The sequence below is a fragment of the Scomber japonicus genome, chromosome 13 (genome assembly GCF_027409825.1).
Source record: "Scomber japonicus isolate fScoJap1 chromosome 13, fScoJap1.pri, whole genome shotgun sequence".
Lineage (NCBI taxonomy): Eukaryota > Metazoa > Chordata > Actinopteri > Scombriformes > Scombridae > Scomber > Scomber japonicus.
The window spans coordinates 6,236,993-6,252,282 of record NC_070590.1 but is presented as its reverse complement, the minus strand read 5'-3'; the positions used below and the strand labels follow the sequence as shown (position 1 = coordinate 6,252,282).

General features: G+C 40.8%; 1 protein-coding gene across 2 annotated transcripts in view; it reads left to right on the top strand.

The window, feature by feature from the left end:
• The window catches only part of LOC128371280 (glutamate receptor 4), a 144,005-nt gene that overhangs the window by 112,463 nt on the left and 16,252 nt on the right, over positions 1–15,290 (top strand). For both annotated transcript variants that reach the window (XM_053331559.1, XM_053331558.1), the window contains exon 11: positions 5,887–6,260. In XM_053331559.1, coding sequence (XP_053187534.1) covers positions 5,887–6,260 — 374 coding nt within the window. The remainder of the gene's footprint in view (positions 1–5,886; positions 6,261–15,290) is intronic.

Below are 15,290 nucleotides of genomic sequence, written 5' to 3'. Positions count from 1 at the left end.
TCTTCTCTTCTCTTCCTGTCATCCTCCCGGGTCAAATTGACCCCATCTGTTTTGACTGTTCCTTCTTTCCTCCCTTCCTTCTGTCCTTCCTTCCCTTCTTCCTTCCACCTTCCTTTCCTTCCTTCCTTCCTTCCCTCCTTCCTTCCTTCCTTCCTTCCTTCCCTCCTTTCTTCCTTCCTTCCTTCCTTCCTTCCCTCCTTTCTTCCTTCCTTCCTTCCTTCCCTTCTTCCTTCCACCTTCCTTTCCTTCCTTCCTTCCCTCCTCCCTTCCTCCCTCCTTTCCTTCCTTCCATCCTTCCTCCCTCCCTTCCTCCCTTCCTCCCTTCCTCCCTTCCTTTCTTCCTTCCTTCCTTCCTTCCTTCCTTCCTTCCTTCCTTCTTTCCTTCCACCCTCCTTTTCTTCCTTCCTCCCCTCCTCCCTTCCTCCCTCCTTTTCTTCCTCCCTTCCTTCCTTCCTTGACTCAAGGACAACAGGAGGTTTAACAAGCACTGTGAGTGAAAACACATCCTCTCCAAATGTTTTATTTTGGAGCAGAAGACATGCAGGGGGAAATGACAATGTATAAATCTTATTTTACTTGCAAAGTAGATTCATTTTGATCGTTATCATCATCTTTAAATGTTGTTTTTATGGTACAAGCACAGCGCCCGCCTCCCTCACACTTTATTGACACTTTATTTACATGAATATCCTGCCCCCCGCTCTTACTGTGCACAGTGTGATGTGAAATAGTGTGCATTTATTATTTGTTCATTGAGGAAGAAAGGGACAAATTAGGAGCATTTGTTTTGATGCATTGGATCTCCCCATTAATACAAACACTGCAGATTCTTTGTTACATAAAAGATGAGAGTTTGAAAAAAGGGGCCTGATTGTGTAATCTGTAAATTTGGACTCATTGTATCACGTACTATTAGAAATGTTGTATTACTAAGACAGGGGGCGAGCTATATTTAGGAAGAATATTATGAACTTCACCTGTAAAAACCTCTTGAAATGTTCAATTCTTTAATTTCCCCTTAAGTGGTGTTAAAGTTGGAAAAGTGATCTTACTCTTAATATTCTGCATCAGCTTTTCCAACAATTAAAAACTTCAACATAACAGATTCCCTAAAGTCATTTCAAACAGCTGGCTGAATGTGCATTGAATGATATTTCATAGTTTGTTCCCACAATTTACAAATCCATGCACTGAGTATACCTTCAATTGATGAATTTGTATCCTTGAATTTATTAGTCTGTTAAGTTTTCTTTTGTACTTACATACATAAAAAACACAAAATGTTTCTCCCAGCACACAGCAGTGCAACAACAACAGACAGGATAAAGATATATATCTAAGAATTCCCTTTAACCCTCCTGTTGTCCTCAGGTCAAGGGAGGAAGGAAGGAAGGAAGGAAGGAAGGAAGGAAAGGAGTAAGGAGGAAAAGAGGAAGGAAGTAAGCAGAGAAGGAAGGGACGAAGGAAGGAAGGAAGGAAGGAAAGGAGTAAGGAGGAAAAGAGGAAGAAGTAAGGAGTGAAGGAAGGAAGAAAAGGAGTGAGGACGAAAAGAGGAAGGAAGGAAGGAAGGAAGGAAGCAAGCAAGGAAGGATGGAAGGAGGAAGGAGCAAAGAAAGAGGGGAGGAGGTGAAGAAGGAAGGAAAAATTAAAGAAAGAGGGAAGAAGGAAGGAAGGAAGGAAGGAAGGAAGAAGGAAGGAAGGAAGGAACTCAAGGAAGGAAGTCAAAAGGGATGGGGTCAAATTGACCCGGGAGGACGACACAAGGGTTAAAGATGGTGAAAACATGTAAAAGGAAATTAATTATCCTTCAAATTCATAGCATTCAGTTATCGCCTCACTTTTTCCCCTCAACACTCTCACACTGAACCACTTAGATTTACATTTTGATTTTGAGCTGAGGTTCAAAGATATAGATTTGGTTTTGTGTTATCAGGCACAAAGCAAGGAGCATATTACGCCAATTTTGTGTTTTTGAGGGTACAAATTAGTAAAGTCATTCAAGGTACAAATGACATATATTAGAGGGTCCAAATTACTAAATTGAGGGAACAAAATACGCATTTTGAGCTCACACATTTTTCATTTGAGAGCATTATTTGTAATTTGAGGGGCAGCGAGGTGGAGATTTATATTCAGTCTTGACTTTTATGAGCTCTGTAAAATCAACCTATACAGTTATGTGCTCATTAAGCCAAGCTCATTCATAGCAAATTAAGTTTAAGAGCTTTGTGCTGCCAAAAGCACACAGGCAATTTCTGTCAGCGGTTGTACTGTCTGTTTAGGCAACTTGGTTTCTCAGCTTTGGGACTGATCGTCACAGACTAATAGTAATTTATGGATATGGATTCTGGCAGTGAGAGCCTTTATGCATGTATCGTGGAAGTGTATAGCTGCTACTTGATCCTCTGTAGCCAAACCGTTTACACTGTAGTAAACTACACAATAACCCACAATGCGTTTCGGTCCTACCCGAGCTGAAATCATCAGGCTGAAGCTGATTTCATTTTAGCTCTAACTCTGTAAATAAACCACTTTATCCACATTTCTAACCCTTTTAGGAAGAAAGTAAAGTAGCCCTTTAGATCCACAATGTGACGCTAATTTATCCAAATAACACTTGTTTAAAGTTTTGGTCCTGAGAATTCGGAGTTAGCCATAGCAAGTAACGCACTTCCTGTAATTTTCACCAAATAAAACACTTGTTGCCTTTTTATTATTAAGAAAACCATAATGATAGAATTTATGCTTTTATTTTGATAAAAAAAAATACATTTCTACAATTTAAAAAAACTTTCTTTCGGCTGTTCCTGTTAGGGGTCACAACAGCAAATCACCCATTTCCATCTCTTACTGTCTCTTCATACACCTTCCTCTCTTCCTCTTTCCTTGCAGCACCATTTTTGGCATCCTTCTCCCAGTGTAACCAGCTTCTCTCCTCCACACATGTCCAAACCATCTCAATCTCGCCTCTCTAAACCGACCTGTACCTCTAATATACTCATTCCTAATTCTGTCCATCCTTCAGCTCCACCTCCTGTCTTTCTGTCAGTGCCACCACCTCCAAAACATACAACATCTTGTCTCACTACCGTCTTGTAAACTTTCACCTTTTCACTTTTGCTGGCACCCATTTGTCTCAAATCTCTCCTGACACTCTTCTCCACTCACTCCAGCCTGCCTCTCTCCACTCTCTTCCACACTTCTTCTGTTACTTTGAACAGTTGACCTCAAGTATTTAAACTCATCCACCTACACTCCTTTCATCCTTACTACTCAGTTGTCCTCCCTCCCATTCAACACACACGTCTTGCTCCTAATGACTTTCATTCCTCCTCTCTCCAGTGCATACATCCATCTCTCCCGGCTCTCCTCAACCTGCTCCCTACTCTCATTACAGATCACAATGTCATCCTCGAACATCATAGTCCACAGAGACTCCTGCCCGATCTCGTCCGTCACCCCGTCAATCACCAATGCAAACAAGAAAGGGCTCAGAGCCGATCCTTGAACCCGTCAGTCACTCCAAATGCAAGCTTCACTGCTGTCCTCATGCATACCTGGCCCTGCACCACTTTTACATACTTACTCTGCCACTCCCAACTTCCTCACACAATACCACAGCTCCTCTCTCAGCACTGCGTCATATGCTTTCTCTAGATCCACAAAGACATAAGCATCTCCTTTGTAAAAAAGTGAAGAAGTATTAACCATTGTGGATGTAGGATCACCACTTTTGCCTCATCCAATGTGTGTTTTTGTTATAATTGCTCTTCTTCTATCTTGGCCTCTATCTAAATCAGGTAGAAGCTCACTACACTAGTATGATAGGGTGCTCTTTTTTGGGGGGGTTGTATGCCCAGTGTAGGTTCCTCCATGATCATCTTGTAATCTGTCTAATTGTCTTAACCCCTCCTGTTGTCCTTAGGTCAAGGAAGGAAGGAAGGAAGGAAGGAAGGAAGGGTGGGGGGGGGGGGGGGTAAGGAGAGAAGGAAAGGAGGAAGGTAGGAAGTGAGGAAAGATGGAAGGGAAGAAGGAAAGGATGGAAGAAAGGAAGGAAAGTAGCAAGGAAGGGGGGCTGAAGAGGAAGGAAGTAAGGAGAGAAGGAAAGGAGGAAGGTAGGGAGTGAGGAAGGAAGGAAGGTAGGGAGTGAGGAAGGAAGGAAGGAAGGAAAGAAAGGGGGGTGAAGAGGAAGGAAGTAAGGAGAGAAGGAAAGGAGGAAAGAAGTAAGGAAGGAAGGAAGGTAGGGAGTGAGGAGAGAAGGAAGGGAGGAAGGAAAGGAATGAAGGGAAGGAAGGAAGGTAAGGAGTAAGGAGGGAGGGAGGGAGGGAGGAAAAAAGGAAGTAAGTAAGGAGAGAAGGAAGGGAGGAAGGAAATTATTAATATTATTAGTTTGACCTTGTATAGTGAGATAGAGGTGAGTTCTGTCTCCTTAATTTAATCTTCAGATAAATCAGTGTCCGTGCTTTCTTCTTGCGTCTACATCCAGTACTTTAGCACCAATTCCACGATGCTTTCCTTCTCCGAACTCCTCCATCGACAATCTAAAAGCAAACACCTAACATCTTTACTGCTCTTTCCTGGCATGAAACCATACTGCTGCTCGCTAATCATCTTTCTAGTGCACAAGATCAACAAGAAATATTCCACAACTACTACTTCGAGGTTACTGTAAGTGTAAAAGTTTAAAGCTGTCGAGAAAGAGATTTGTGTTAAAGACTCAAGTGAGGACCAAAAAGAAGAGAACCAAAAAAATATCAGTGGAAGGTTTTCACATGTATAGTAATACCTGAATGTGTGTGTGTGAGGTTGTGTGTTGTTGTGAATAATATATGTTGTGCACCAGTGTGTGTATGTGTGTGTGTGTGTGTGTGTGTGTGTATATGAGATAGTTAAGACTGAGCTATAGTGTGTGTGATTGGGGGCATAGGGGAAACTGGCAGCTTTTTTTTCTCCAGCGTTCATGGGAACGTCTGAGGACATGGAAGCTGTCAGCACTTTCCCGTCTAAGACTTTGCTTAGAGACCATTCATTTCTTCCCAGCTCTCACTGAAAAGCCCCGCGCTACCACAAAAGCTCTGCCTCCTTTTAACCTGCCGTGTATTTTAGCACACACTAAATGCCCCGAAGCTGTCATCTTAGTGCATTTTGCTGAGGATGAAAGAACTTAAGTCTCTTTCATTCCCCCCCCCCCCCCACCCCCGCCCCTGTTTTCTCCTCTCCTACCTCCTTAAGTGTCAGATGGTCGTAATGAAACTTTAAATTCTTGCTGATATTAAGCCCTTTGCTCCCAAGCCAAGGCAGACAAGGTCACAAGTGTTGCTAAGTCACATAACTATAATCTGGGTTGTGGATTTTCAGCAAGCTAGTATGCACTTTTCTACAGCTGGATCCCATTTTTACCTTCCTGTGTGGTAAGCATATTTCTCCGACACATTATTTTATCCTCCCTGCTGCTCCTCCCCTCCCCCCGAGTTTCGGCTATAAGCCTCTCAGCATTAGAGAGGGTTTCAGAATTTCTTTTTTCAATTTCTTTTCTTTTTCTCTCTGTCTTAACTTGATCACGCTGAGGTGTGTTTCACGGCCGTCTAAATTTGATCCCTGTGAGATTTGCTCAGTGATGGGAGAAATTCAGATGAAGTGAAATGAGCTGCAGAGAAAAGAGAAGGGGGTAATTGTTGTTGCTTTGTTTTTCCGATGGCTGACTGGCTATTGGCCTTCGGGATGTCATATCTGTGACTAAGTGATGTTTGATTGTTACATGGCCCAGCTCAAAGAGATGATCCATCATTTGCATTTGCTTATCTGTCATCATTTGGATTTAGAGTTTGGTAGTCGCTCTCAGAGGGGCTCACTCACATGCCTAATCAAATCCCTCTTTATCCACAGAAAGCGGAAATCGCTGTGGCCCCTTTGACTATCACGTTGGTCCGGGAGGAGGTGATTGACTTCTCTAAGCCCTTCATGTCGTTGGGCATTTCCATCATGATCAAGAAACCCCAAAAGTCCAAACCTGGGGTGTTCTCCTTCCTGGACCCGCTGGCCTACGAGATCTGGATGTGCATCGTGTTTGCGTATATCGGCGTGAGCGTGGTGCTCTTCCTGGTCAGCCGCTTCAGCCCGTATGAATGGCACACCGAGGAGCCCGAAGAGGGCACCGACGGTCCGCCAAGCGACCAGCCCCCCAATGAATTTGGTATCTTCAACTCTCTCTGGTTCTCCCTGGGCGCCTTCATGCAACAAGGCTGCGACATCTCCCCCAGGTAAGACCACACTTTCATTAAACTGTCAGAGAGATTCGTCTCAAAAAAGGTTACTTGATCTTCTCAAGCTGGGGACACATCACATGACATCTAGGCCAATTACAATCACAGTTTGCCATCACGGCTGATTGGATTTCACCCATGTTAGTCTGGACGATCTCACAGATGACTTTCAGCTCGCTCTCTTTTAGCGTTCAGGACTTGAATCCCTCACATGCCAGTCCACTTAAGGCCATCATTATTTCCAACTTATTGGATTGACACAAAACAACACTGGGCAAGTCTTCACACCTTCCTGTAAGAACCATTAGCGTGTGACAGTGAAGAGGCAAAAAATAACACATTAGTGTTTTATTCAGTCTTAATGTTCTTGTCGTCTGAATCAACAGCCCCCTCTTTATTTCCAGATTTTGTACGACACAAGATGGAAAAAAAATCTTTACTGAGTGCGGCAAGTGCAGCATGAGTCATTATTATATCTTCCCTGTCCAAACTGTTGTGTAATGTGTCCTCAGAGTGAGTCCCAACCGATATTCAAATTCAACTGCAGCTTTCATCATAAATCATAAAATTATTGAAAAACTCTCCCAATTTTTATTTAAAAACTTTTCTTATTGACTCTAATATAGATCGTTTTATGGCACTCAACAACTGCACAAAATATGATATCACCATAATAGTTACATCTCCTTAGATAACTATAGTATATAACTTTATTTACTTCATTACTTCATATATAACTTTTTGGTGAGATCTCATTGTTAAACTTTAAAGGGGTACTCCAGCAATTTAAAAAAGAAAAGGTCAAAATATTCTGACTTTTAGTCCCAAGTGTGGGTTAAGCTTTACAAATGCTGGATCCTACAGTTCCCTTAATGCAACTCAACACATTTTATTGGACACTCCATGGCAAATAAGTGCCCACATCTTTCAAAATCCACTCTGATAATAATGTGTAATGTTAAAAAGTCTCCAAGTCCATTACTGGGTAACCCTCTAATGACATCTCAGACTTGACAAAGCTCAAGTAGTCACAGGCACATTAAAGAATTTGTGGATTGCCCCTTTAACTGCCTTTAACTGTTGACTTAATTTAAGATAAGTCGTTGAATAAGAAGATTATGTGGCCATAAAGATGACAACAAAACAGCTTTGTGGTTGACGGATTAGTTTAAGACTTAGGAAATGTGTTTATGAAAGTGAGATAAGAGGACTGATATAAACCTCATATCTGTGCATTAAGTATAGAGCTAAAAAATTGAAAGCAGGTGGAAACAGCTAGTCAACACCTACCAACACCTTTATGGCTCACTAATTAACATATTGTGTCTCATTTGTTTAATTTCTACACAATCAGATATGTAAAAGTGACTATTTATGATTAGGTTAGGGTTAGAGGGAGTAACTACATCTTGATGAATAACCATTTGGCTCTACACCAAGTAAGTCACTGATAAATGTAGGTGTAGCTGTGGTTCCTAAATAATTCGTTTCTGCACATTATGCCCCAAAAAGCACATATTTGTTGTGTTGTTTCTCTTTGTGTATAGGTAAACAAGAGTCTTCCACCATGCTAGTACAATGCTAGTATGCGGATGTAAAAGTTTACCAGTGTTACGTACCATCTTAGCTTAGCATGTAAGTAAGGTAACATTAGCATGAAACACAAAGTAGCTGCAGCTGAGACTGAGGGAACGAGTAAGGAGATCACCAAAGTTAATTCAATTAGCGGTTGATGTCACATGCTAACATGCTGAAGTTTACCAGTGTTGCCATATTAACATAGGAATGTGATTTGTTTATTAGTATGAAGCATTTGGTCAAATAATAATTTTAATCTCATGATGTCACAAGAGAAAGAGTAAGGAGATCGGCAATTACAATTAGCGGTAGCGCTAGCAGAAAAGGCAGGGTTACCGAGGACCATGAATGTTTTTACACAATTTCATGGCAATACAACCAATTATTATTGATATATTTTAGTCTGGACCCAGTTGGTGGACTGGTGGATACAGAGCCATGCAGCTAGAAAAAACAAGAGATGTCTTAACTTGTGAGCCATAAAGATGTTAGTTAGGCATTTATTTGAATTATTGAAACACCCTGATTCCAGTTTTTATGCTAAGCTAAGACAAACACATCCTGTCTCCAGCTCCTTACTTAACCTACAGACATGAGATTACTGGGAAGAAACTGAATAAGCATATATTCGCAAAAAAAAATGCTGAATTATTCCTTCAAACACATTTTCACATTTTTTGATCTACCATTGATGATATAATGTACCTCACTTTACAAATAGTAACCTACTTTAGATGTATTATTCAAGTAAGTTACTGCATCCTGCTCTGTATGAATGTATGGACACTATAGTTAGCATAGCATAGAGGTTTTAAGTATTAAGCACTGCTCTGTTACTTGTTCTCCATTTTTAGCTACGGCCCCATCTGTCGCACTACAGTGTTTACCGCTCATGCTGTGTGTGTACCTGTGTGTGTGTGTGTGTAAATGTGGTGTATGAAAGTGTCTCTGCTCGTATTGATTTTTTTTGTCTCTTTCCTTCTTCCCTAGCCATATTGCTCTCCACTGTCTGACTTGCATACACTGTGTTGTCTGCTTGTAAGGGAATTAGGTTGTCTCAGTGTCTGTCAGCTTCGGCAACCTGTGTGACTCATTAAGCGCCCACTGTCAAGGTGTCTTCTTTTCACCGTGTCTGTGACTTCTCTTCCCTTTTGTCCAAATTACCCCCTCCCTCCTGCCCCCCAAAAGCCAGCATCCCTTGGGCTTCAGACCAGCGGACTGGTGTCTAGTGAGCATGGCGTACTTTGGTGGAAGGGTGGAGAATTTTTTTGGAGTTTGTACAGTCTGTACTGTCTGGCTATGTTCCTCTCCAGCTTTTAAAAAAAAGGTTGCTGGTTGTCTTTTGCTTTTCAATCAAAGATGAAGCTTCCTGTCTACTGTCCGTCTCCGTCATCACACACTCTGACATTCTCGCTGCTGACATCTTGCCTGTTGTGGTGAACCCTATATACTGGTATAGCCTGCATCTTTTATAATGGTTTGTCACTTTCTGTAAAGCCTTTTTTTCGCTGTCCGAATGGCTTTGTCAAGCTTAACACTGCAGCAGATGGATTGTTTGGGTTATTTTTAAGCTACTATTAAAACGGCTCCTATAGTTATATATAAGTCTTTTAATATAATACTTATTTTATCTATCTGCCTTAAAGCCCTTATGGATCTTGTACTGTAATAGAGTTGGTAAGATTTTAGGAGATGAAAGGAGGACCAAACCAGCCTGTATCTTTCAGCCTTCTCCCCTCCTCCCCCCCCAACACCAGAGGAGAACTGAGAAACACACAAGATGGAGGATCATTAGAGCGCCTTCGAAAATTATAGCCCGGCCTCACGTAAGCAACCTATAGATAGTAGGCCCTGTGACTGTGATTAAGTACACTCATTTAAGGAGTACACTCGCTTTGTTCACATGTGCACAGACCACCCCCCTCCCCCCCACACCTACCACCACCACCACCACCATAACCACCCCTGCCCGCCACATCTCTGCCTGTGTACTACAGATAAGGACTTCAGAACCTGCACAACAATGTGTCGGCATCAGAATGAAAAAGTCTTACATTTCAACCCCTCTCTGTCTCTGGCTGTGGTCTCCGCTGCATTCCACCTGTCACTGCTAATCCCATGGGCCTCTCCCCAATCCATCAGCACAGAGCCCCCAGAGCTCAGGAGCGCTTCCACTACAGTTTAGCCTGACAGGGCAACATGCAAATCCCTTCACACAGGGGAGATTAGACTCCGTGGAGGGAGTGACAAGGGCAGAGGTGAATGGGACGAATTCGGGGCGAGGGCCGCAGTGTTCGCTCATGTGTTACAGTCGGGAAACCGGTTGGACTGTGAAACTCTGCAAGTGAGCGTGCAAGCTCGGTATGTCTGAAACTTTTGTGAGCGTTTGTTGCATCAACCCCCCCAAAAAAACACAAATGACTCATTCATCCAACAAGCAAAAGGATTAAACAATTGAAGTGTAAACTGTGCACATAATTTTCCATGTTTTTCCACATTTAGGTCAATTCTTTTTTTTTTTTTTTTTTTTTTTGGTAAGGTTAGTTCTATTCCACAGAAGATTGTTTGTTTTGGTGGATTTGGTCACATCCGTGGTGACTCGCAGCCCCATTGTGTCAGTTTTAATAAAACATTTCCCTGAATTTATATGAAGTGGAAGACATGAATTGTCTCGTCTCACAGAAATTCACTGGAGGAAAAAGCGAGCGAGGTTAAAACATTAAACTGAAGGGCTTCGACAACAGTATAGTATTACTCACTGCAAATAAACCCCTAACCCCTAAACCCCGTATAATTTAAATTTGCGCAATGTTCTCCATAGTTACAACGTCCTCAGCCAGCATTTACAGTTTGAAAAGTGGTCCAAGCATAGCCAAGATGGCGACCATTGAGGGTGATAAGTTCCACAGTTTTGACAGTTTTTTGGGGGTTTTGTTGGCATAGACGCCTTTTATTAAGCAGTAGACGGACAGGAAACATGGGAGAGAGAGGGAGGTGTGACATGCAGCAAAGGACCTCCAATCGGGATTCAAACTGGGGTTGGCTGTGTATATGGTATACGCTCTAACCACTCGACCACCTGCGTGTCCAGTTTGACGTCCAGGTACTCACAGTGCAATGCATTTTCCCATACTTCTCAGCATGAACACACTCAAAATATTAAGTGTAAGTACGGAAGAAGAGATTTGAGACACAGTATAAGCTAGAGTATGCATTTAAATGACATGAGTTGATTGTTGGACAGTTGAATCATTATAAAGCTGTAATCCAGGTGATAATCTATTTAACCTTAGTAAAAAACATTACTAATAAAATAACAGCAGAATGAACTGAGAAGGAAATAAGGAAGAAAAAGGGGGGCAACAAACACAAATATGTCATCATTCTTAATCCTAATTGCAAAAACTGTGATTGGTCGATTGTTTGTCCAACAAGGGGGAAACAGCCATTAGTGAGCAGAGCAACAGATTTGTTTAAATCGCTGCACAAATTGACGATGTGGGCGGTGATTCAGAGATGTGGAGGCAGCTTAGGTAACTGTTTGCACAGATGATTACACAGAAATGATTACAAATGAGATTTTATATTACGCCGAGAACAAAATGATGTATAAGATACCACAAGTAGCTAATGGGCTAAAAGCAGACCTCCTTACTTTTACTGTTTACTAAACCTGCTCATTACTCCTCATTCATTTTTTTTTTTTTTTACTAATTTCATGACAACTCCAAAAGGAAAGGCAGAGGTTGAAATAGCTCTGAACATCTTCCTCTCCTCCTTTCTCTCTCTCTCTCCCTCTCTCTCTCTCTCTCTTTCCCTCTCTCTCTCTCTTAATAAGGGTTAATACCCCCTTCTGCTCCCTCAAGGCAGCCCATAATAATTAATTCAGTGATTAATATCCTGGTCTCCAATGGTAATGTCTCCCTGGAAACCGGAGAAGAGGGGAGCTTAAATGAAATTGTGACACGATAGTCTTTTTAATTGACTACAAATCCCAGATGAATAGAACTCAAGTTATTTTTGTTTTTTTTATATATTGAGGCCGCAGGATGTCACATAACTGCATCACAGGTCAGAATATATCAACATAAATATCAGTGCAGCTGCAGGTGTTTCACTTTCACAGCTGTTCCAGGTGTTTTCAGTCACTTCAATCTCACCGTCTCTTCTCATATGGATTATCTTTGTGTCTCTCGCACTGAGCCTCATATCTCTAGCGGGCTAATAAGAGCGCTGTGATTGACTTGATTAGTCCTGATTAGCTCCGAGTGTGTTCCTTACTGATAGCACACACTGATGTCACATTTCCTGAATGCTAACGGATAGATGAAACGTAACTTTTAATTTGAGTTGCGAATTTGGAGCCAACAAAAGAAAGAATGACTTTCAAGTTCCCTCTCGTCTGTCTGTCTGTCTGTCTGTAAGATTCCCATTATTCATTTAATCCAACAGCAATTAGCTTCTGTTGCCAAGCTGACACACTGTCCACTGCTTTATTGCTTATGTCAACAGGGCTTGTCCTTCTTCACACTCGACTGATTTGTCACAATATTCTTGCAAATTGCGAGCGCTGCCAGTGGCTCCGATTGTATCTACGTACAGTTGTGTCTATAGCTTCAAAGTCAAGAGCCAATTTAGTGTTTCCTGCTTTGATATTCTTCTAGCGAGCACTAATTAGGTTGCATTTATCACAAACAAACATCTTCAGTTGCCATTGAAATATATACTTGTGTAACCATAAAAGAACATTTTAGCACAGCGGTTCATCCTTTGTTGTTTGTGACCTCTTGTTGTTTATGAAAAGATGTTTTTTTAATTTTTTTATGAGCAGTTTAACTAAAGTGTTAACACAGACTTTTTTTATTTCAATAATTTTGGAGGTCGGATGATGTAAAGTGTTTCACAAGAAAGAAAAACAACATGAAAGAGAAGTCTGACAAATAAACATAATTATTAGCTGCAAGGATTTGTTGATTAATTAGTTCATCAATTAATTTTTTTTTTTGTTATTTGTAAAGCAAACATTGAAAGGATTTGCCAGTATTCTTCGGCTTATTGTTTTTGGACAGTTGGCTGAACAAAAACCAGTAACTGTGATGATCTTTTTCACTGTTTTCTGATTTTTTTATACACCAAACAGTCAATTAACTAATCGAGAAACTAAGATTAATTAAAGCACATTAATTGATAATGAAATGAACCTTTCAAACTAAAGTAACCATAATCTAAGATGTGTCTCTGAGTTGTTGTGAGCGTCCCAACTCCAAACTTTTGTTCATTTTGAAATGCAAAAATGTTTCTTTATGACACTAATTCACATTAATGAGGTAAAAATGAGCACATGCTGCTTGATGTCATGACTCCTAATGGCCGTAGAGAAAGTACAACTCTGCAGGGATCTCCAAGAAGATTTTATTTTAGTAAGTTTCCTGTTTCCTCAACTTTTTAGGAAATGAATGAACTGGACAAATGAAACTGACTTGAACATAACATAACATCAAAATGACAGATCCACTTATGATACGACCACAAAGTCTTTTTTCAACATTGGCAGCAATTGGAGAAAGTGGAGAGATGTGATCTCAGGTATTTTAATTCTTAAATAATAATAATAATATTAGTAATACAAGAAATGCAGCTCAAAGTGATTTACAACAAAATAAACTACATACACCAAGTGCTTCACATTGAAAGGACTTAAAAGGAGCATAAAACAATATTTAAATAAAAGGACAAAAAAGAACATTAATGTAACATAAGATGGAAAATTTAAATATTAAAATAGCAATAATCTTAAAATAGTAGAAATAGTAGTAGTAGAAGCAGTGCATCAGTGTTAAAATGACTGTCATAAAAACTAATAAAAGGCTCAATTCTTTTGAAATATTAAGCAGGCTGGCTTCTCTGATATCTAAAGCTAGTGTGTTTCATAGTTTTGGGGGCGTAATTGACAGCTGTTGTTGTGAACCTCCAATAAACCAGCAGCAGATGATCACAGCTGTCTTTAAGTGTTCTTCTTCAGGGGCGTAAAATGCTGACGTGAGAGAGTCCAGGTTACCTTTGATGCAATGCCTCCGTCCTATAGGCCGTCTCAGCAGCCAGTGCAGTCATTTCAACCGGCAGATAGACATCAGTGAGGAGGATCAAGATGGATTTACAGTAATACACAGATTTCTCTCAGGGCTGCGGCTAAAGTTTGGAGGGAGGCTGGAAGTATAGAGCCAAAGAGAGAACGAGAGAGAGAGAAAGAGAGAGAGAAGGATGTGGAGTGACAGTTTGTCTGCCATGAATAAGTCAAATAGTGTGGTCTCGCCCCAGGTAACACCCTGGGAGCAGACCAGTACCTACTCATTTATTTAGGCTCTGCTCAAGGTCAGAGCTCTCCCTTCTCCCTCTGTCTTCCTCTCTCCCTCTCTCCCTCTCCCTCTCTCTCTCTCTCTCTCTCTCTCTCAGCAGCAGCACCTCCTCTACCTAATGTTGCTGTATTTTCTGCTTCTTTCTATCTTTTCCTTTCTTTTCTTTCTATCCTCTCACACACAAACATTCCTCAGATGCCGAGGAAAACACACACACACACATACACACACACGCACACACATACACACTCTGCGCCAAATCATCTTTGACAGCAGCTTTTTTTTATTCTGTTTTTTTTTTTTCCCTTTCACATCAAAGGAAATAAAAGAGGGAAGTGGAGAGCTGGGAGCTGTGAGTGCTTTAAATGTTACTATCCTACATCAATCACTGATGGTTGATGCTAGATTGGAGCAGCCGATGGGACCAATTGCCAGATTTGTACGCTAACCTCAACCTTAATCCCAACTCTAACCACATTCGTGAGAGTTTGTGAGATTCACCATCACCAATCAGAGTTTCCAGAGTGCTGCCATATTATATTTAACTCAGATAAGAGTTTCTCTTTTACCTTCATGTTGCTTTTTATTCCTGATTATTCCATATAACCCCCCTCTTTCTTATTTTCCCTTTAAAACTTTATCATCTTCACACATATCACATATATGCTGCTTGTTCCAACACTTCTTTGAAGCTATATGATGCTCACACTGAGTGAAATATTTAAACTCAAGCCACCATTTTGTTGGCTGCACAGTTGCATCAAAGGGAAATATTCCTGATGGGCATCGATATATATTTATATATATATATATGGATATATTTTCACACATTTCTGCATCATTAAGCCTGTTATGCTTGGTATTTCTGAAAAACTTAGACTAGCATTTGAAATGAAGGATCGAGAAGGCTTTAATGACTGACCTACTGGCAGGTTTTATCAATACTTTTAATAATAATAATAATATATGATGAACCTGCAGAGAATTACTGTTGCTCCATTTGGCTACGTTACAGAGCTCTATAGTCAGTTTCAGCTCATTGTTTAGTTGTCTAGCTTCAATTTTACTGTTATGGATCATTCTCAGCGCTCTC